Here is an 18,699-nt window from a genome sequence, read left to right as displayed (position 1 = left end):
CCGTGAGCTGTGAGCACCTCCAGGGCAGGACTCCACCTTCTCCTCTCTGTGTACCGTGCATCTGCACACAGTGGGCTTTCAGAACCTTAGAGTTGAGCCATTCCCACTCAAGCCAGAACCCTCCCCAGGAAGGAAAACAGCTGTGGAGTCATTTTGGCCCCAGCACTGGTTCCGAAACCCTGGCGGCTCCTACAGCCTCTACGGCGTGAAGAGGGAGGTCCCTTTTGACAGAGCTTTCCGGCTCTCAGATCTAAGCTGTTGTTTCACTGTCAGCTGTGTCTCTTCCGTTGCAGCCAGGTGGGCCACGCTGCTCCAAAGGAGCTCACAAGCTGAGTTTCAAGGGAGGACAGGGATGGCTACAACGTGCTGCAAACTGAGTGAGGGTCCCCACAATCCTCAGCAAAGGTCTGTGGTGTTCAAGTGGGGAGTAGAGGGCCCCCAAGTTCCAAAGGAAGGGAGGTACTCGGGAGCTAAAGCCCTTGGCCGCTGTGGTAGCAGCTGCAGATGGCAGCTCGTCCACAGTGCACTTCGAATGAAGTCATATGAGCGGGACTCTGGAAATGGCTCCGATATCGAGAGAAAGGGGTCAGGGTATGTGGGAAGCCGGCGGGGGTGGGGGGTGGATGAAGGAAGGTGTCCCTCCTCTCTCCAGTGCAATTTGGTTTGGTGAGTCTCAAAGCTACCAGATGGCACTTCCCAAGTCAGGCCCCCACAGGAATCAGGGTGGGCTGCGTGCCTCGGCCCCTGCCACAGGGACAAGCCACACCAGTGGCCTCCCTGAGCTCCAATGGCCGGATCTGGGGGTTCTGTCTGGGTGCACACCTCCTTGCTGTGGCCAAGTCCCCCCCTTCTCTGAGCACCAGCTTCATCCTCTCGAATGAGGACATCGAATGCTACCTTGGCACGTTACTCTCTTCATCCTGTGAAGACTCATTAGGCTTATCCTACAATTACTAGCTGGCCCGAAGAGATATCTCCTGAATCCAGATTAAGCTGGAGTCTCCCAGGCTCATCTGGCATGTCTTCCCTGAAGTCTGCCAAAACCCACACCATTGCATTTCCAGGGACTCCCCTTAGCCAGCTGGGCAGAAAACCCAGCATGCTTCAAACAAGCTGACAGACAAGCGGGAGAGGACTCACGGGCAGAAGGTTTCCCTCAGGTCTCGGGTGGAGCTCTGGGACCACAGCAGCAACGGGCCATCCCAGCCCCTGGGCTCAGCAGCGCCCTCATTCTCAGGCCGGCGGCTCTGCCCTGAGGGGAGCGGGAAGGTCACCAACTGCCGCAGGCGGACCTCACGCCCCTCCCACTGCTGGAGCCTGACCTCCCCCGGCCCCACCCCTTCCCCTACCCCAGCAGGACGACAGCTCGTCTTCCCCTGGCTTCCAACGTCAGGCCCGGCCCTGGGCCCCGATTGGGCACTGCCCCAGCCCGGAGCCAATCACAGTGGCCAGGGAGGTGGAACGCACCGATTGGCCAGGGCCAGGTCATGTGACCATACTCCCCAGGAAACTCAAATATTACCAAGGTTCCCTAAGAAACCAATGAACAAAATTATCCAGTAAAGGCAAACCGTACTTTTTAATGAGGCCAATGTCACAGAAAAAAAAAAAAAAACCTTCACCATGAACTGCTCAAGGAAGCTAGTAAATAAACTTTCAGAAAAGTTTAGTAGTTTTTTTTTTTTTTTTTTAAATAGGGTGACGGAGAGCTATACCTTTCCCGTCTATGTGAATTTAGGTTTAAACTAGATTTCCCTTGGCTGTTATATAAGACAAAAAAACCCACATCACCCCCTTTCACTCACCCCCACCCCCCAAAAGTGTTTTAATGTATTGAATTTTTCTGTCCTCAGTTGTGTCTGATTCACGGCAACCCACGAACTCTACACAGCCAGGCTCTTCCGTCCATGGAATTCAGGGCAATTTTTTCTGTCCCAGTCAATGCCCACCCTGGGTGATCCAAAGGCAAGGGCTCAGAGGCCCCTGAGAGACTAACTCCTTTCAGCTGAGCACAGAGCTGGCTCCTCACTGGGATGCCTGTGGCCTGGGGCTCCCAGAGGGGAGAGCAGCACTCGCCCCACCGTGTGGTCACTGCTGGAAGTGCAGGCTGCTCCTCACTCCCCCTTGACAGTGTCCCTGACGGCAGAACAGTGTGAATCGAATCAAGGTGGTAATGCAAACTCCAATGCAACCAAACTCCCCACAAGGTCTCCAAAACCACTCAGGAACAGGGAATTGGAAACTGCAGGGGATGACATGAATGGAGATGGAGACTTGACACCTTACACCGAGTTCACTTCCACTTATCCCTAGACAAACTTTCCGTGAAAACTTGTCACCAATCTAGAAGAACAATGAGCAGAAACCGGACACGTGCTTTGAGTCTTCACACACAAAACTAAAAGGCAGTCCACAAAAAAACCCAGAGAATACAGTGGACTTGGCAAAATCAAAGATATCTACTGTGGGAAAGACCTCATGACAAAAGCAAAAGACAGGTCATACATCGCCAGACGAATGAGTGGAAACACAAAGCTTATCAAGGATGTGTCTCCAAACAGACAAAGAACACCAACACAACAAGCCTGTGAAAACTAGGGAAAGGTCTGAAGGGACACCAGACTGAGGAAGACACACACAGAGGATCCCGGATGATGTCCAGCACTGAGGGCCTGAAGAAACAACAGTCTAGTTGCACCCCCTCAGGCCTGTGTGACCGTGGATGAGGCCTCTGTTTCCCGGTGGCTCTGAGAGATGGACAGGGAGGAAGGGGAAGAGAAGTCACTTGCATTTCTAATACTCACAGCAAAGTCTTCCAATGAGAAGGGAATTATCACCCCCACTGACAATGCCATGCACTGAAGTGATATCCACGAGTCCATCTAACCCAGAAGGGAAGGATGCACCTGTTCTCACAAAACGGCGAGAGATGGAAGAAGGAAGATCAAGCCCACACCAATCACTGGAGAGAGAAGCTGTGCTCAGGGCTTGAAAAATTCCTATTGGTAAAATGATGTCACAGCCCCACAAGGCAATCCACAGCTTCGATGCTATTCCTCCCAAAATGCCAATGCATTTTCGCACCGAACAAAGAATTGCAAAAGGGGTTACGGAAACAGAAAAGAGCCTAAATTGTCAATACAATCCGACGAAAAGGCCCCGATACGGACATCCAAGGTTGTGTGAAAGGAAATTAGACGACCAAACTAGGATCCTCAGGAGAGTATCGGAGAAGGCAATGGCGACCCACTCCAGTACTCTTGCCTGGAAAATGCCCTGGACGGAGGAGCCTGGTAGGCTGCAGGCCATGGGGTCGCGCAGAGTCTGACACGACTGAAGTGACTTAGCAGCAGCAGCAGCAGCGGCAGGACAGTATGCTATTGGGAATACAACAACACACACAGATCCAGATCGATGGAATAAAGTTGAGGGTCCAGAAACAAACCCCAGCATCCATCGTCAACTCATCTCTGACACAGAAGGGGAGATTATCCAAATGGGAACAAGAAAGCCTCTTCAATCAATGTCCATGGGAAACCCAGACAGCTACATCTGAAGAACGCTATTGGTTTGGATCTCAGACCACCTCAATATTGGGGAAAAACCTCACCCTAAAGACTGATGTCATGAGATAGCTAGAAAGAAGCGTAGGTCAAAGGCTCCTTAACATCAGAGTCTCCTTGCCATTTGCTGGGCGGAGGTAGAAATGGGTCTCTTCAATTAAGGGAAAGAGGTACACGAAGTACACCAATGGGTTTCCATCCAATGGAACCTCTTCACAACAGAGAAGCTAAGCATTCACAAATGCAAAAGATAGGAAACGGAACACGAGAGACTCCTTCCAAGTGGTGTATCTGAGAAGGGGTTCATATGGAAAGAGACGAAGAATGCACAGCACTCAGATTCCAAGAAACACCACCACCACCCTTGACCCTTCCCCTATGACCAACTCCGACCTGAAGCCTTTCTCTCCCTCTAACCTATCCCTAAAACATAACCCTCATCTAATCATATACATGTGGAATTCCTAGCATCCATCCATTCACACACGAGAGAGAAAGAGGAAGACACAGAGGGAATTGAGAAAGGAAAAGAGAGGGACACAGCCAGAGAGAGACACGGAACCAAAGAGAGGAAAGGAGTCGATGGTCCAGACTTTTCCTCAATCTGTCTCGAAGGTAGAAGCAATGACAGCGCCCATCCACCCCAGAAGGGGGAAAAGGACGGAAGGTTTGCAGAGGAAAAGACAAGAACGCAGGGAGCCATTAGAAGCTCAGCCACCCGCAGAAGCCGAGCTGGGACACTTGAACAGAATCTCAATGGAAACAGGACCAGAAAGTTGGCTACTCTTTTCTACAAGAGAGGGAGACCTTCGAGTCTTCCTTTCTGTCCTCCAGCTTGGATGCGGGGTCTCAAAACAGTCAGGAGGGGGAGTGCCTTTTCCTGGGTACCACGGCACATCCAGGCCTCGTTCTGCCCCATTCTGTGCTATGTCAGCCCTGGATGGAATCTTTCTTTCTGAAGTCTCAGCGCACGAGCTCCACGTGATATCGGCCCCAGGTGGAAAGGCATGGAGCTGCTCGTAGGCCGACAGACCTAGGAAGCAGATGGGAGAATGACCCCCACTCTGCAGATGGAGAGACTGGGGAAACCCTGAGGGGCATATGCTTGTCCAGGGCCACACCACTTATGAGAAGAAGGAGCCTGGTCTGAGAGCAGCAGGGCCCTCGGAGCTCAGGCCCTGGCTGCACCCAGGCCTCCCCAGGGCTGTGGGCTGGGCTGTGTGGGCGTCTCTGTGCCTGCACATGGCCTAAGGGGGGTGGTCGAGCAGTCAGAAACCCAGAGATTCCCTTGGGAAGTTTTGGGGAAGGGACCTCAGCACGAACCCCAGGCGATGATGTCACCTGCCGGCAACAGAACCCAACAGAACCCGCAACCCGGGTATCCAGGCCTCCAGAGCGGAGAGGAGCCCCCAGCCAGATCACTTGCTGCCAGGATGTTCTGCTGTTTGCCCATGCCCAGAGGCCGGGGCCTCAGGAGAGCTCACAGGCAGTGTGCGTGGGCACCCTGTCGACGTTGGCTCAGGACACCCCCGAGAGGCCTCTGGCCGTTTGCCCGGAGAAACAGAAAGGTAACACGGGGAGCCCCAGGCCGGGCCAGGCCACCTCGCCCATGCCACCCGGAAACACCGGGTCCTTTGCCTGTGTGTGTGGATGCGGGTTTCTCGGGGTGTGTCTCCCTCAAGGAAGCCCAGGCGGATGTGGGGTCAGAAGCCTGCGGACAAGTTGTGTCCACACCCCAGGGGAGAGCAGGCTGGGCCCGATGGGGAGTGTGCGGGCAGCGGCGGCCGCCCAGGCTGACCTCACACCCACAGGTGGGTCTCTTTCCTCCCGGGTGGGGATCTGAGCAGACACACGTCTCTGACCCTTCTGGGAAGAGAAGTTCGAGCAGGCAGAAGCAGCGGTTCCACTGGCCAGGCCCAGCTTGGAAAACTCCCAGCATGGCTGGCTGACGGTCACTGTCGTTGCAGAGCTTCCCACGTGATGAGGCCGAGGACGGGGACACCCCATCCACCTCCCGGAGGGAGGGGTCGGAGCACCACCCCCCCGCCCGTGAGGCCCAGTGCAGGCTCCAGGTGAGCGTGCCCACGGAGGCATCAGCCCCACCGGGGGAGAAGAGGAGGCGGGGAAGGCCTGCTGCAGAGACACCGCCTAGGATACACCCGCCGGCCCAGTCTGAGGCTGCCACGGAGCTCAGCACACCCGGCTCCGACCCAGAGTCCCGAGAACCCCGGCCTCTGAGGCAGCAGGAGGACCTGGAGCCCAGCACGCCAGAGCACAGAGGTGAGGACGCTGGGGCTGCTGCACGGGAGTGTGTGGGGACGGGGTGCTGAGCTACACAGGGACGAGTCCCCGAAAGCTGCTGCTGGGCCTGCAGCAAGCACTGGCCTCACACACCCCGCCCCCCGTCTTGCACACTTCAGTCCCAAAAGACATCCGACGCTGGGTATTCTTTGGGAATCTCTTGGAAGCTTTCTGTCCCGGGATACGCACATGCCAAGGCTGGCCTGTGGGCAAACTTTGCTTCTCCCCCAGCTCTAGCACTGACCTCCAACTGGAACCAGGCTCCACTTCCCAGACCTGTCCCTACAGAGGTGGTGGCTCCAGGTGCAGGACCCAGGGATCCACCGAGGGCAGATGGAGAACCGAGACTTGCCCTCGCAGAGACACCAGGCCAGCTGGGTACTGGCCAGCACACTGGGCAGATCGGATCTCCGTGCCTGCAGGACCCCCAGCCCCAGGCACTGATGTCCCACCCCCTCAGCCAGAACCTCCACCTCCACGTGCACCTGTACCTGCTCGGGCTCTGGCAGGACAACCCGAGGCAGAGGAGGAGTCACCGCCTCGGCAGGGAGAGCCTGCCCTGGCTCCCGCGCAACACCCAGACGCCCACGATGACTCACCCACCCCTGCAGGGAGAACGAGCCCCCGCTCTGGACAGACACCCAGAGCCCTTGCCGGAAACACCACGTCCAGGGGAGCGGTCGGCTCTGCAGCCTCCATCCCTGTCTGCTCACCGTGGACGCCGGCAACTCGGTCTGCCCCCAGGGGACATGGAGTTCCTTTCCCCTGAACTGCTTTGCATTTGGTTTGTTTCCACCTTTCTGGTGATGTTTTCTTTTTTGTATGGTTTCCTGTATTTTTGTTGGTTAAGTTGGGATTCGTAAACTTTCTCATCATTGTTGCAATTTGGGAACACTGTTGTGTAACTCTGGTGATACTGTGTTGCCATCACCACTTGGTAGTTTCAGACCCGTTTGATCTTTATGCCCCACCCCCCAACAAAGCCTGGATTCAAGGCAAGCACGCCCTGTTCATCCCTTCCCCCGATCCTGAACACAATTTCATCTTTTCTTCGTGCATTCCTTCCTATATTCTTGGTGTCCCCAATCAATGACTCTCCGTGAAATGACTGAAGCAGTGTTTTTCGGACTCTCCACCTACTGTAAGACTCCATTGGAGAGTTCTCATTTTTATGTCATTTGAACTAGCCTTTGATATTTGAAAGGACGGTGTACGTCCTTTCAAGATACCATGTGCCAAACGAAGCCCTTTTGGCCACTGCCATCATTATCTCCAGGCAGGCATTGCTGTTTCAAGGGTGACATCTCAGCCAGAAGGCAGAGGCTGAGCTCGTCTTGTTGCACCAGCTCCCAAAAGAAGCCAAGAAAGGGAGCTGGAACAACAAACCACCCCAACGCCCAGGAAAGCGTTCTTCATGACAGAAGGCTAGAAAATGACCCAACATCCTTGTGGCCCAGAACCCCTCTAGAAAATCACTGTTCCATAAAAAAGAGAAACACATGGGAAGTTCCAAGGAGAGGCAATGCCCATGGCCAGTGTACTTTAGAGACGGCCTGAGCGCTCCGGGGAAGACACGTACCGACGGAACCCCTTGGGAAACAGCAGGGATTCTCCTCACCGTCGTAAGGGTTTCCTCTGGGGACAACCTGCCCTGGGCACCACATGAGGGAGCAGACCGGCTTCTCTTCCTCTGCCCCCACACCATTCACTCATGAAGGCAGCTCAGGTGTTCTCATGCCCTGCCTGCCTGCCTGCCTGGCTCATCCGTGAGCTGTGACCACCTCCAGGGCAGGACTCCACCTTCTCCTCTCTGTGTACCGTGCATCTGCACACAGTGGGCTTTCAGAACCTTAGACTTGAGCCATTCCCACTCAAGCCAGAACCCTCCCCAGGAAGGAAAACAGCTGTGGAGTCATTTTGGCCCCAGCACTGGTTCCGAAACCCTGGCGGCTCCTACAGCCTCTACGGCGTGAAGAGGGAGGTCCCTTTTGACAGAGCTTTCCGGCTCTCAGATCTAAGCTGTTGTTTCACTGTCAGCTGTGTCTCTTCCGTTGCAGCCAGGTGGGCCACGCTGCTCCAAAGGAGCTCACAAGCTGAGTTTCAAGGGAGGACAGGGATGGCTACAACGTGCTGCAAACTGAGTGAGGGTCCCCACAATCCTCAGCAAAGGTCTGTGGTGTGCAAGTGGGGAGTAGAGGGCCCCCAAGTTCCAAAGGAAGGGAGGTACTCGGGAGCTAAAGCCCTTGGCTGCTGTGGTAGCAGCTGCAGATGGCAGCTCGTCCACAGTGCACTTCGAATGAGGTCATATGAGCGGGACTCTGGAAATGGCTCCGAAATCGGGAGAAAGGGGTCAGGGTATGTGGGAATCCGGCGGGGGTGGGGGGTGGATGAAGGAAGGTGTCCCTCCTCTCTCCAGTGCAATTTGGTTTGGTGAGTCTCAAAGCTACCAGATGGCACTTCCCAAGTCAGGCCCCCACAGGAATCAGGGTGGGCTGCGTGCCTCGGCCCCTGCCACAGGGACAAGCCACACCAGTGGCCTCCCTGAGCTCCAATGGCCGGATCTGGGGGTTCTGTCTGGGTGCACACCTCCTTGCTGTGGCCAAGTTCCCCCCTTCTCTGAGCACCAGCTTCATCCTCTCGAATGAGGACATCGAATGCTACCTTGGCACGTTACTCTCTTCATCCTGTGAAGACTCATTAGGCTTATCCTACAATTACTAGCTGGCCCGAAGAGATATCTCCTGAATCCAGATTAAGCTGGAGTCTCCCAGGCTCATCTGGCATGTCTTCCCTGAAGTCTGCCAAAACCCACACCATTGCATTTCCAGGGACTCCCCTTAGCCAGCTGGGCAGAAAACCCAGCATGCTTCAAACAAGCTGACAGACAAGCGGGAGAGGACTCACGGGCAGAAGGTTTCCCTCAGGTCTCGGGTGGAGCTCTGGGACCACAGCAGCAACGGGCCATCCCAGCCCCTGGGCTCAGCAGCGCCCTCATTCTCAGGCCGGCGGCTCTGCCCTGAGGGGAGCGGGAAGGTCACCAACTGCCGCAGGCGGACCTCACGCCCCTCCCACTGCTGGAGCCTGACCTCCCCCGGCCCCACCCCTTCCCCTACCCCAGCAGGACGACAGCTCGTCTTCCCCTGGCTTCCAACGTCAGGCCCGGCCCTGGGCCCCGATTGGGCACTGCCCCAGCCCAGAGCCAATCACAGTGGCCAGGGAGGTGGAACGCACCGATTGGCCAGGGCCAGGTCATGTGACCATACTCCCCAGGAAACTCAAATATTACCAAGGTTCCCTAAGAAACCAATGAACAAAATTATCCAGTAAAGGCAAACCGTACTTTTTAATGAGGCCAATGTCACAGAAAAAAAAAAAAAAAAAAAAAGCTTCACCATGAACTGCTCAAGGAAGCTAGTAAATAAACTTTCAGAAAAGTTTAGTAGTTTTTTTTTTTTTTTTTAATAGGGTGACGGAGAGCTATACCTTTCCCGTCTATGTGAATTTAGGTTTAAACTAGATTTCCCTTGGCTGTTATATAAGACAAAAAAACCCACATCACCCCCTTTCACTCACCCCCACCCCCCAAAAGTGTTTTAATGTATTGAATTTTTCTGTCCTCAGTTGTGTCTGATTCACGGCAACCCACGAACTCTACACAGCCAGGCTCTTCCGTCCATGGAATTCAGGGCAATTTTTTCTGTCCCAGTCAATGCCCACCCTGGGTGATCCAAAGGCAAGGGCTCAGAGGCCCCTGAGAGACTAACTCCTTTCAGCTGAGCACAGAGCTGGCTCCTCACTGGGATGCCTGTGGCCTGGGGCTCCCAGAGGGGAGAGCAGCACTCGCCCCACCGTGTGGTCACTGCTGGAAGTGCAGGCTGCTCCTCACTCCCCCTTGACAGTGTCCCTGAGGGCAGAACAGTGTGAATCGAATCAAGGTGGTAATGCAAACTCCAATGCAACCAAACTCCCCACAAGGTCTCCAAAACCACTCAGGAACAGGGAATTGGAAACTGCAGGGGATGACATGAATGGAGATGGAGACTTGACACCTTACACCGAGTTCACTTCCACTTATCCCTAGACAAACTTTCCGTGAAAACTTGTCACCAATCTAGAAGAACAATGAGCAGAAACCGGACACGTGCTTTGAGTCTTCACACACAAAACTAAAAGGCAGTCCACAAAAAAACCCAGAGAATACAGTGGACTTGGCAAAATCAAAGATATCTACTGTGGGAAAGACCTCATGACAAAAGCAAAAGACAGGTCATACATCGCCAGACGAATGAGTGGAAACACAAAGCTTATCAAGGATGCGTCTCCAAACAGACAAAGAACACCAACACAACAAGCCTGTGAAAACTAGGGAAAGGTCTGAAGGGACACCAGACTGAGGAAGACACACACAGAGGATCCCGGATGATGTCCAGCACTGAGGGCCTGAAGAAACAACAGTCTAGTTGCACCCCCTCAGGCCTGTGTGACCGTGGATGAGGCCTCTGTTTCCCGGTGGCTCTGAGAGATGGACAGGGAGGAAGGGGAAGAGAAGTCACTTGCATTTCTAATACTCACAGCAAAGTCTTCCAATGAGAAGGGAATTATCACCCCCACTGACAATGCCATGCACTGAAGTGATATCCACGAGTCCATCTAACCCAGAAGGGAAGGATGCACCTGTTCTCACAAAACGGCGAGAGATGGAAGAAGGAAGATCAAGCCCACACCAATCACTGGAGAGAGAAGCTGTGCTCAGGGCTTGAAAAATTCCTATTGGTAAAATGATGTCACAGCCCCACAAGGCAATCCACAGCTTCGATGCTATTCCTCCCAAAATGCCAATGCATTTTCGCACCGAACAAAGAATTGCAAAAGGGGTTACGGAAACAGAAAAGAGCCTAAATTGTCAATACAATCCGACGAAAAGGCCCCGATACGGACATCCAAGGTTGTGTGAAAGGAAATTAGACGACCAAACTAGGATCCTCAGGAGAGTATCGGAGAAGGCAATGGCGACCCACTCCAGTACTCTTGCCTGGAAAATGCCCTGGACGGAGGAGCCTGGTAGGCTGCAGGCCATGGGGTCGCGCAGAGTCTGACACGACTGAAGTGACTTAGCAGCAGCAGCAGCAGCGGCAGGACAGTATGCTATTGGGAATACAACAACACACACAGATCCAGATCGATGGAATAAAGTTGAGGGTCCAGAAACAAACCCCAGCATCCATCGTCAACTCATCTCTGACACAGAAGGGGAGATTATCCAAATGGGAACAAGAAAGCCTCTTCAATCAATGTCCATGGGAAACCCAGACAGCTACATCTGAAGAACGCTATTGGTTTGGATCTCAGACCACCTCAATATTGGGGAAAAACCTCACCCTAAAGACTGATGTCATGAGATAGCTAGAAAGAAGCGTAGGTCAAAGGCTCCTTAACATCAGAGTCTCCTTGCCATTTGCTGGGCGGAGGTAGAAATGGGTCTCTTCAATTAAGGGAAAGAGGTACACGAAGTACACCAATGGGTTTCCATCCAATGGAACCTCTTCACAACAGAGAAGCTAAGCATTCACAAATGCAAAAGATAGGAAACGGAACACGAGAGACTCCTTCCAAGTGGTGTATCTGAGAAGGGGTTCATATGGAAAGAGACGAAGAATGCACAGCACTCAGATTCCAAGAAACACCACCACCACCCTTGACCCTTCCCCTATGACCAACTCCGACCTGAAGCCTTTCTCTCCCTCTAACCTATCCCTAAAACATAACCCTCATCTAATCATATACATGTGGAATTCCTAGCATCCATCCATTCACACACGAGAGAGAAAGAGGAAGACACAGAGGGAATTGAGAAAGGAAAAGAGAGGGACACAGCCAGAGAGAGACACGGAACCAAAGAGAGGAAAGGAGTCGATGGTCCAGACTTTTCCTCAATCTGTCTCGAAGGTAGAAGCAATGACAGCGCCCATCCACCCCAGAAGGGAGAAAAGGACGGAAGGTTTGCAGAGGAAAAGACAAGAACGCAGGGAGCCACTAGAAGCTCAGCCACCCACAGAAGCCGAGCTGGGACACTTGAACAGAATCTCAATGGAAACAGGACCAGAAAGTTGGCTACTCTTTTCTACAAGAGAGGGAGACCTTCGAGTCTTCCTTTCGGTCCTCCAACTTGGATGCGGGGTCTCAAAACAGTCAGGAGGGGGAGTGCCTTTTCCTGGGTACCACGGCACATCCAGGCCTCGTTCTGCCCCATTCTGTGCTATGTCAGCCCTGGATGGAATCTTTCTTTCTGAAGTCTCAGCGCACGAGCTCCACGTGATATCGGCCCCAGGTGGAAAGGCATGGAGCTGCTCGTAGGCCGACAGACCTAGGAAGCAGATGGGAGAATGACCCCCACTCTGCAGATGGAGAGACTGGGGAAACCCTGAGGGGCATATGCTTGTCCAGGGCCACACCACTTATGAGAAGAAGGAGCCTGGTCTGAGAGCAGCAGGGCCCTCGGAGCTCAGGCCCTGGCTGCACCCAGGCCTCCCCAGGGCTGTGGGCTGGGCTGTGTGGGCGTCTCTGTGCCTGCACATGGCCTAAGGGGGGTGGTCGAGCAGTCAGAAACCCAGAGATTCCCTTGGGAAGTTTTGGGGAAGGGACCTCAGCACGAACCCCAGGCGATGATGTCACCTGCCGGCAACAGAACCCAACAGAACCCGCAACCCGGGTATCCAGGCCTCCAGAGCGGAGAGGAGCCCCCAGCCAGATCACTTGCTGCCAGGATGTTCTGCTGTTTGCCCATGCCCAGAGGCCGGGGCCTCAGGAGAGCTCACAGGCAGTGTGCGTGGGCACCCTGTCGACGTTGGCTCAGGACACCCCCGAGAGGCCTCTGGCCGTTTGCCCGGAGAAACAGAAAGGTAACACAGGGAGCCCCAGGCCGGGCCAGGCCACCTCGCCCATGCCACCCGGAAACACCGGGTCCTTTGCCTGTGTGTGTGGATGCGGGTTTCTCGGGGTGTGTCTCCCTCAAGGAAGCCCAGGCGGATGTGGGGTCAGAAGCCTGCGGACAAGTTGTGTCCACACCCCAGGGGAGAGCAGGCTGGGCCCGATGGGGAGTGTGCGGGCAGCGGCGGCCGCCCAGGCTGACCTCACACCCACAGGTGGGTCTCTTTCCTCCCGGGTGGGGATCTGAGCAGACACACGTCTCTGACCCTTCTGGGAAGAGAAGTTCGAGCAGGCAGAAGCAGCGGTTCCACTGGCCAGGCCCAGCTTGGAAAACTCCCAGCATGGCTGGCTGACGGTCACTGTCGTTGCAGAGCTTCCCACGTGATGAGGCCGAGGACGGGGACACCCCATCCACCTCCCGGAGGGAGGGGTCGGAGCACCACCCCCCCGCCCGTGAGGCCCAGTGCAGGCTCCAGGTGAGCGTGCCCACGGAGGCATCAGCCCCACCGGGGGAGAAGAGGAGGCGGGGAAGGCCTGCTGCAGAGACACCGCCTAGGATACACCCGCCGGCCCAGTCTGAGGCTGCCACGGAGCTCAGCACACCCGGCTCCGACCCAGAGTCCCGAGAACCCCGGCCTCTGAGGCAGCAGGAGGACCTGGAGCCCAGCACGCCAGAGCACAGAGGTGAGGACGCTGGGGCTGCTGCACGGGAGTGTGTGGGGACGGGGTGCTGAGCTACACAGGGACGAGTCCCCGAAAGCTGCTGCTGGGCCTGCAGCAAGCACTGGCCTCACACCCCCCGCCCCCCGTCTTGCACACTTCAGTCCCAAAAGACATCCGACGCTGGGTATTCTTTGGGAATCTCTTGGAAGCTTTCTGTCCCGGGATACGCACATGCCAAGGCTGGCCTGTGGGCAAACTTTGCTTCTCCCCCAGCTCTAGCACTGACCTCCAACTGGAACCAGGCTCCACTTCCCAGACCTGTCCCTACAGAGGTGGTGGCTCCAGGTGCAGGACCCAGGGATCCACCGAGGGCAGATGGAGAACCGAGACTTGCCCTCGCAGAGACACCAGGCCAGCTGGGTACTGGCCAGCACACTGGGCAGATCGGATCTCCGTGCCTGCAGGACCCCCAGCCCCAGGCACTGATGTCCCACCCCCTCAGCCAGAACCTCCACCTCCACGTGCACCTGTACCTGCTCGGGCTCTGGCAGGACAACCCGAGGCAGAGGAGGAGTCACCGCCTCGGCAGGGAGAGCCTGCCCTGGCTCCCGCGCAACACCCAGACGCCCACGATGACTCACCCACCCCTGCAGGGAGAACGAGCCCCCGCTCTGGACAGACACCCAGAGCCCTTGCCGGAAACACCACGTCCAGGGGAGCGGTCGGCTCTGCAGCCTCCATCCCTGTCTGCTCACCGTGGACGCCGGCAACTCGGTCTGCCCCCAGGGGACATGGAGTTCCTTTCCCCTGAACTGCTTTGCATTTGGTTTGTTTCCACCTTTCTGGTGATGTTTTCTTTTTTGTATGGTTTCCTGTATTTTTGTTGGTTAAGTTGGGATTCGTAAACTTTCTCATCATTGTTGCAATTTGGGAACACTGTTGTGTAACTCTGGTGATACTGTGTTGCCATCACCACTTGGTAGTTTCAGACCCGTTTGATCTTTATGCCCCACCCCCCAACAAAGCCTGGATTCAAGGCAAGCACGCCCTGTTCATCCCTTCCCCCGATCCTGAACACAATTTCATCTTTTCTTCGTGCATTCCTTCCTATATTCTTGGTGTCCCCAATCAATGACTCTCCGTGAAATGACTGAAGCAGTGTTTTTCGGACTCTCCACCTACTGTAAGACTCCATTGGAGAGTTCTCATTTTTATGTCATTTGAACTAGCCTTTGATATCTGAAAGGACGGTGTACGTCCTTTCAAGATACCATGTGCCAAACGAAGCCCTTTTGGCAACTGCCATCATTATCTCCAGGCAGGCATTGCTGTTTCAAGGGTGACATCTCAGCCAGAAGGCAGAGGCTGAGCTCGTCTTGTTGCACCAGCTCCCAAAAGAAGCCAAGAAAGGGAGCTGGAACAACAAACCACCCCAACGCCCAGGAAAGCGTTCTTCATGACAGAAGGCTAGAAAATGACCCAACATCCTTGTGGCCCAGAACCCCTCTAGAAAATCACTGTTCCATAAAAAAGAGAAACACATGGGAAGTTCCAAGGAGAGGCAATGCCCATGGCCAGTGTACTTTAGAGACGGCCTGAGCGCTCCGGGGAAGACACGCACCGACGGAACCCCTTGGGAAACAGCAGGGATTCTCCTCACCGTCGTAAGGGTTTCCTCTGGGGACAACCTGCCCTGGGCACCACATGAGGGAGCAGACCGGCTTCTCTTCCTCTGCCCCCACACCATTCACTCATGAAGGCAGCTCAGGTGTTCTCATGCCCTGCCTGCCTGCCTGCCTGGCTCATCCGTGAGCTGTGAGCACCTCCAGGGCAGGACTCCACCTTCTCCTCTCTGTGTACCGTGCATCTGCACACAGTGGGCTTTCAGAACCTTAGAGTTGAGCCATTCCCACTCAAGCCAGAACCCTCCCCAGGAAGGAAAACAGCTGTGGAGTCATTTTGGCCCCAGCACTGGTTCCGAAACCCTGGCGGCTCCTACAGCCTCTACGGCGTGAAGAGGGAGGCCCCTTTTGACAGAGCTTTCCGGCTCTCAGATCTAAGCTGTTGTTTCACTGTCAGCTGTGTCTCTTCCGTTGCAGCCAGGTGGGCCACGCTGCTCCAAAGGAGCTCACAAGCTGAGTTTCAAGGGAGGACAGGGATGGCTACAACGTGCTGCAAACTGAGTGAGGGTCCCCACAATCCTCAGCAAAGGTCTGTGGTGTTCAAGTGGGGAGTAGAGGGCCCCCAAGTTCCAAAGGAAGGGAGGTACTCGGGAGCTAAAGCCCTTGGCCGCTGTGGTAGCAGCTGCAGATGGCAGCTCGTCCACAGTGCACTTCGAATGAAGTCATATGAGCGGGACTCTGGAAATGGCTCCGATATCGAGAGAAAGGGGTCAGGGTATGTGGGAAGCCGGCGGGGGTGGGGGGTGGATGAAGGAAGGTGTCCCTCCTCTCTCCAGTGCAATTTGGTTTGGTGAGTCTCAAAGCTACCAGATGGCACTTCCCAAGTCAGGCCCCCACAGGAATCAGGGTGGGCTGCGTGCCTCGGCCCCTGCCACAGGGACAAGCCACACCAGTGGCCTCCCTGAGCTCCAATGGCCGGATCTGGGGGTTCTGTCTGGGTGCACACCTCCTTGCTGTGGCCAAGTCCCCCCCTTCTCTGAGCACCAGCTTCATCCTCTCGAATGAGGACATCGAATGCTACCTTGGCACGTTACTCTCTTCATCCTGTGAAGACTCATTAGGCTTATCCTACAATTACTAGCTGGCCCGAAGAGATATCTCCTGAATCCAGATTAAGCTGGAGTCTCCCAGGCTCATCTGGCATGTCTTCCCTGAAGTCTGCCAAAACCCACACCATTGCATTTCCAGGGACTCCCCTTAGCCAGCTGGGCAGAAAACCCAGCATGCTTCAAACAAGCTGACAGACAAGCGGGAGAGGACTCACGGGCAGAAGGTTTCCCTCAGGTCTCGGGTGGAGCTCTGGGACCACAGCAGCAACGGGCCATCCCAGCCCCTGGGCTCAGCAGCGCCCTCATTCTCAGGCCGGCGGCTCTGCCCTGAGGGGAGCGGGAAGGTCACCAACTGCCGCAGGCGGACCTCACGCCCCTCCCACTGCTGGAGCCTGACCTCCCCCGGCCCCACCCCTTCCCCTACCCCAGCAGGACGACAGCTCGTCTTCCCCTGGCTTCCAACGTCAGGCCCGGCCCTGGGCCCCGATTGGGCACTGCCCCAGCCCGGAGCCAATCACAGTGGCCAGGGAGGTGGAACGCACCGATTGGCCAGGGCCAGGTCATGTGACCATACTCCCCAGGAAACTCAAATATTACCAAGGTTCCCTAAGAAACCAATGAACAAAATTATCCAGTAAAGGCAAACCGTACTTTTTAATGAGGCCAATGTCACAGAAAAAAAAAAAAAAACCTTCACCATGAACTGCTCAAGGAAGCTAGTAAATAAACTTTCAGAAAAGTTTAGTAGTTTTTTTTTTTTTTTTTTAAATAGGGTGACGGAGAGCTATACCTTTCCCGTCTATGTGAATTTAGGTTTAAACTAGATTTCCCTTGGCTGTTATATAAGACAAAAAAACCCACATCACCCCCTTTCACTCACCCCCACCCCCCAAAAGTGTTTTAATGTATTGAATTTTTCTGTCCTCAGTTGTGTCTGATTCACGGCAACCCACGAACTCTACACAGCCAGGCTCTTCCGTCCATGGAATTCAGGGCAATTTTTTCTGTCCCAGTCAATGCCCACCCTGGGTGATCCAAAGGCAAGGGCTCAGAGGCCCCTGAGAGACTAACTCCTTTCAGCTGAGCACAGAGCTGGCTCCTCACTGGGATGCCTGTGGCCTGGGGCTCCCAGAGGGGAGAGCAGCACTCGCCCCACCGTGTGGTCACTGCTGGAAGTGCAGGCTGCTCCTCACTCCCCCTTGACAGTGTCCCTGACGGCAGAACAGTGTGAATCGAATCAAGGTGGTAATGCAAACTCCAATGCAACCAAACTCCCCACAAGGTCTCCAAAACCACTCAGGAACAGGGAATTGGAAACTGCAGGGGATGACATGAATGGAGATGGAGACTTGACACCTTACACCGAGTTCACTTCCACTTATCCCTAGACAAACTTTCCGTGAAAACTTGTCACCAATCTAGAAGAACAATGAGCAGAAACCGGACACGTGCTTTGAGTCTTCACACACAAAACTAAAAGGCAGTCCACAAAAAAACCCAGAGAATACAGTGGACTTGGCAAAATCAAAGATATCTACTGTGGGAAAGACCTCATGACAAAAGCAAAAGACAGGTCATACATCGCCAGACGAATGAGTGGAAACACAAAGCTTATCAAGGATGTGTCTCCAAACAGACAAAGAACACCAACACAACAAGCCTGTGAAAACTAGGGAAAGGTCTGAAGGGACACCAGACTGAGGAAGACACACACAGAGGATCCCGGATGATGTCCAGCACTGAGGGCCTGAAGAAACAACAGTCTAGTTGCACCCCCTCAGGCCTGTGTGACCGTGGATGAGGCCTCTGTTTCCCGGTGGCTCTGAGAGATGGACAGGGAGGAAGGGGAAGAGAAGTCACTTGCATTTCTAATACTCACAGCAAAGTCTTCCAATGAGAAGGGAATTATCACCCCCACTGACAATGCCATGCACTGAAGTGATATCCACGAGTCCATCTAACCCAGAAGGGAAGGATGCACCTGTTCTCACAAAACGGCGAGAGATGGAAGAAGGAAGATCAAGCCCACACCAATCACTGGAGAGAGAAGCTGTGCTCAGGGCTTGAAAAATTCCTATTGGTAAAATGATGTCACAGCCCCACAAGGCAATCCACAGCTTCGATGCTATTCCTCCCAAAATGCCAATGCATTTTCGCACCGAACAAAGAATTGCAAAAGGGGTTACGGAAACAGAAAAGAGCCTAAATTGTCAATACAATCCGACGAAAAGGCCCCGATACGGACATCCAAGGTTGTGTGAAAGGAAATTAGACGACCAAACTAGGATCCTCAGGAGAGTATCGGAGAAGGCAATGGCGACCCACTCCAGTACTCTTGCCTGGAAAATGCCCTGGACGGAGGAGCCTGGTAGGCTGCAGGCCATGGGGTCGCGCAGAGTCTGACACGACTGAAGTGACTTAGCAGCAGCAGCAGCAGCGGCAGGACAGTATGCTATTGGGAATACAACAACACACACAGATCCAGATCGATGGAATAAAGTTGAGGGTCCAGAA

The 18,699-nt window shown here is 54.5% G+C and overlaps 2 protein-coding genes across 2 annotated transcripts; both read left to right on the top strand.

Moving 5' to 3' along the window:
- Positions 1–1,679: 1,679 nt before the first annotated feature.
- Positions 1,680–8,931, top strand: LOC145533857 (uncharacterized). The gene is made up of 3 exons (XM_081561201.1): positions 1,680–5,131; positions 5,531–5,843; positions 6,096–8,931. Exons 1-3 carry the CDS (start codon positions 4,895–4,897, stop codon positions 6,725–6,727), a joined length of 1,182 nt encoding a protein of 393 aa, XP_081417327.1. The 5' UTR covers positions 1,680–4,894; the 3' UTR covers positions 6,728–8,931.
- A 774-nt stretch (positions 8,932–9,705) lies between these two features.
- On the top strand, positions 9,706–14,388 carry LOC145533855 (uncharacterized). The gene is made up of 3 exons (XM_081561199.1): positions 9,706–12,763; positions 13,163–13,475; positions 13,728–14,388. The coding sequence occupies exons 1-3, from the start codon at positions 12,527–12,529 to the stop codon at positions 14,357–14,359; spliced, it is 1,182 nt and encodes a 393-aa protein (XP_081417325.1). The 5' UTR covers positions 9,706–12,526; the 3' UTR covers positions 14,360–14,388.
- The last annotated feature ends 4,311 nt before the right edge of the window (positions 14,389–18,699 follow it).

The sequence above is a fragment of the Giraffa tippelskirchi genome, chromosome 14 (assembly GCF_054371585.1).
Source record: "Giraffa tippelskirchi isolate mGirTip1 chromosome 14, T2T-mGirTip1v1.2.pri, whole genome shotgun sequence".
Taxonomy (NCBI): Eukaryota; Metazoa; Chordata; class Mammalia; order Artiodactyla; family Giraffidae; genus Giraffa; species Giraffa tippelskirchi.
This window is presented reverse-complemented; position numbering and strand designations above follow the sequence as displayed.

Excerpts from the sequence above, each read along its gene's own strand:
- LOC145533855 (XM_081561199.1), top strand. The coding sequence starts at position 12,527 with ATGATGTCACCTGCCGGCAACAGAACCCAACAGAACCCGCAACCCGGG. Across the intron at positions 12,764-13,162 it reads TTGCCCGGAGAAACAGAAAG|AGCTTCCCACGTGATGAGGC; the intron begins GTAACACAGGGA and ends CTGTCGTTGCAG. Across the intron at positions 13,476-13,727 it reads CAGCACGCCAGAGCACAGAG|CTCTAGCACTGACCTCCAAC; the intron begins GTGAGGACGCTG and ends CTTCTCCCCCAG.
- LOC145533857 (XM_081561201.1), top strand. The coding sequence starts at position 4,895 with ATGATGTCACCTGCCGGCAACAGAACCCAACAGAACCCGCAACCCGGG. Across the intron at positions 5,132-5,530 it reads TTGCCCGGAGAAACAGAAAG|AGCTTCCCACGTGATGAGGC; the intron begins GTAACACGGGGA and ends CTGTCGTTGCAG. Across the intron at positions 5,844-6,095 it reads CAGCACGCCAGAGCACAGAG|CTCTAGCACTGACCTCCAAC; the intron begins GTGAGGACGCTG and ends CTTCTCCCCCAG.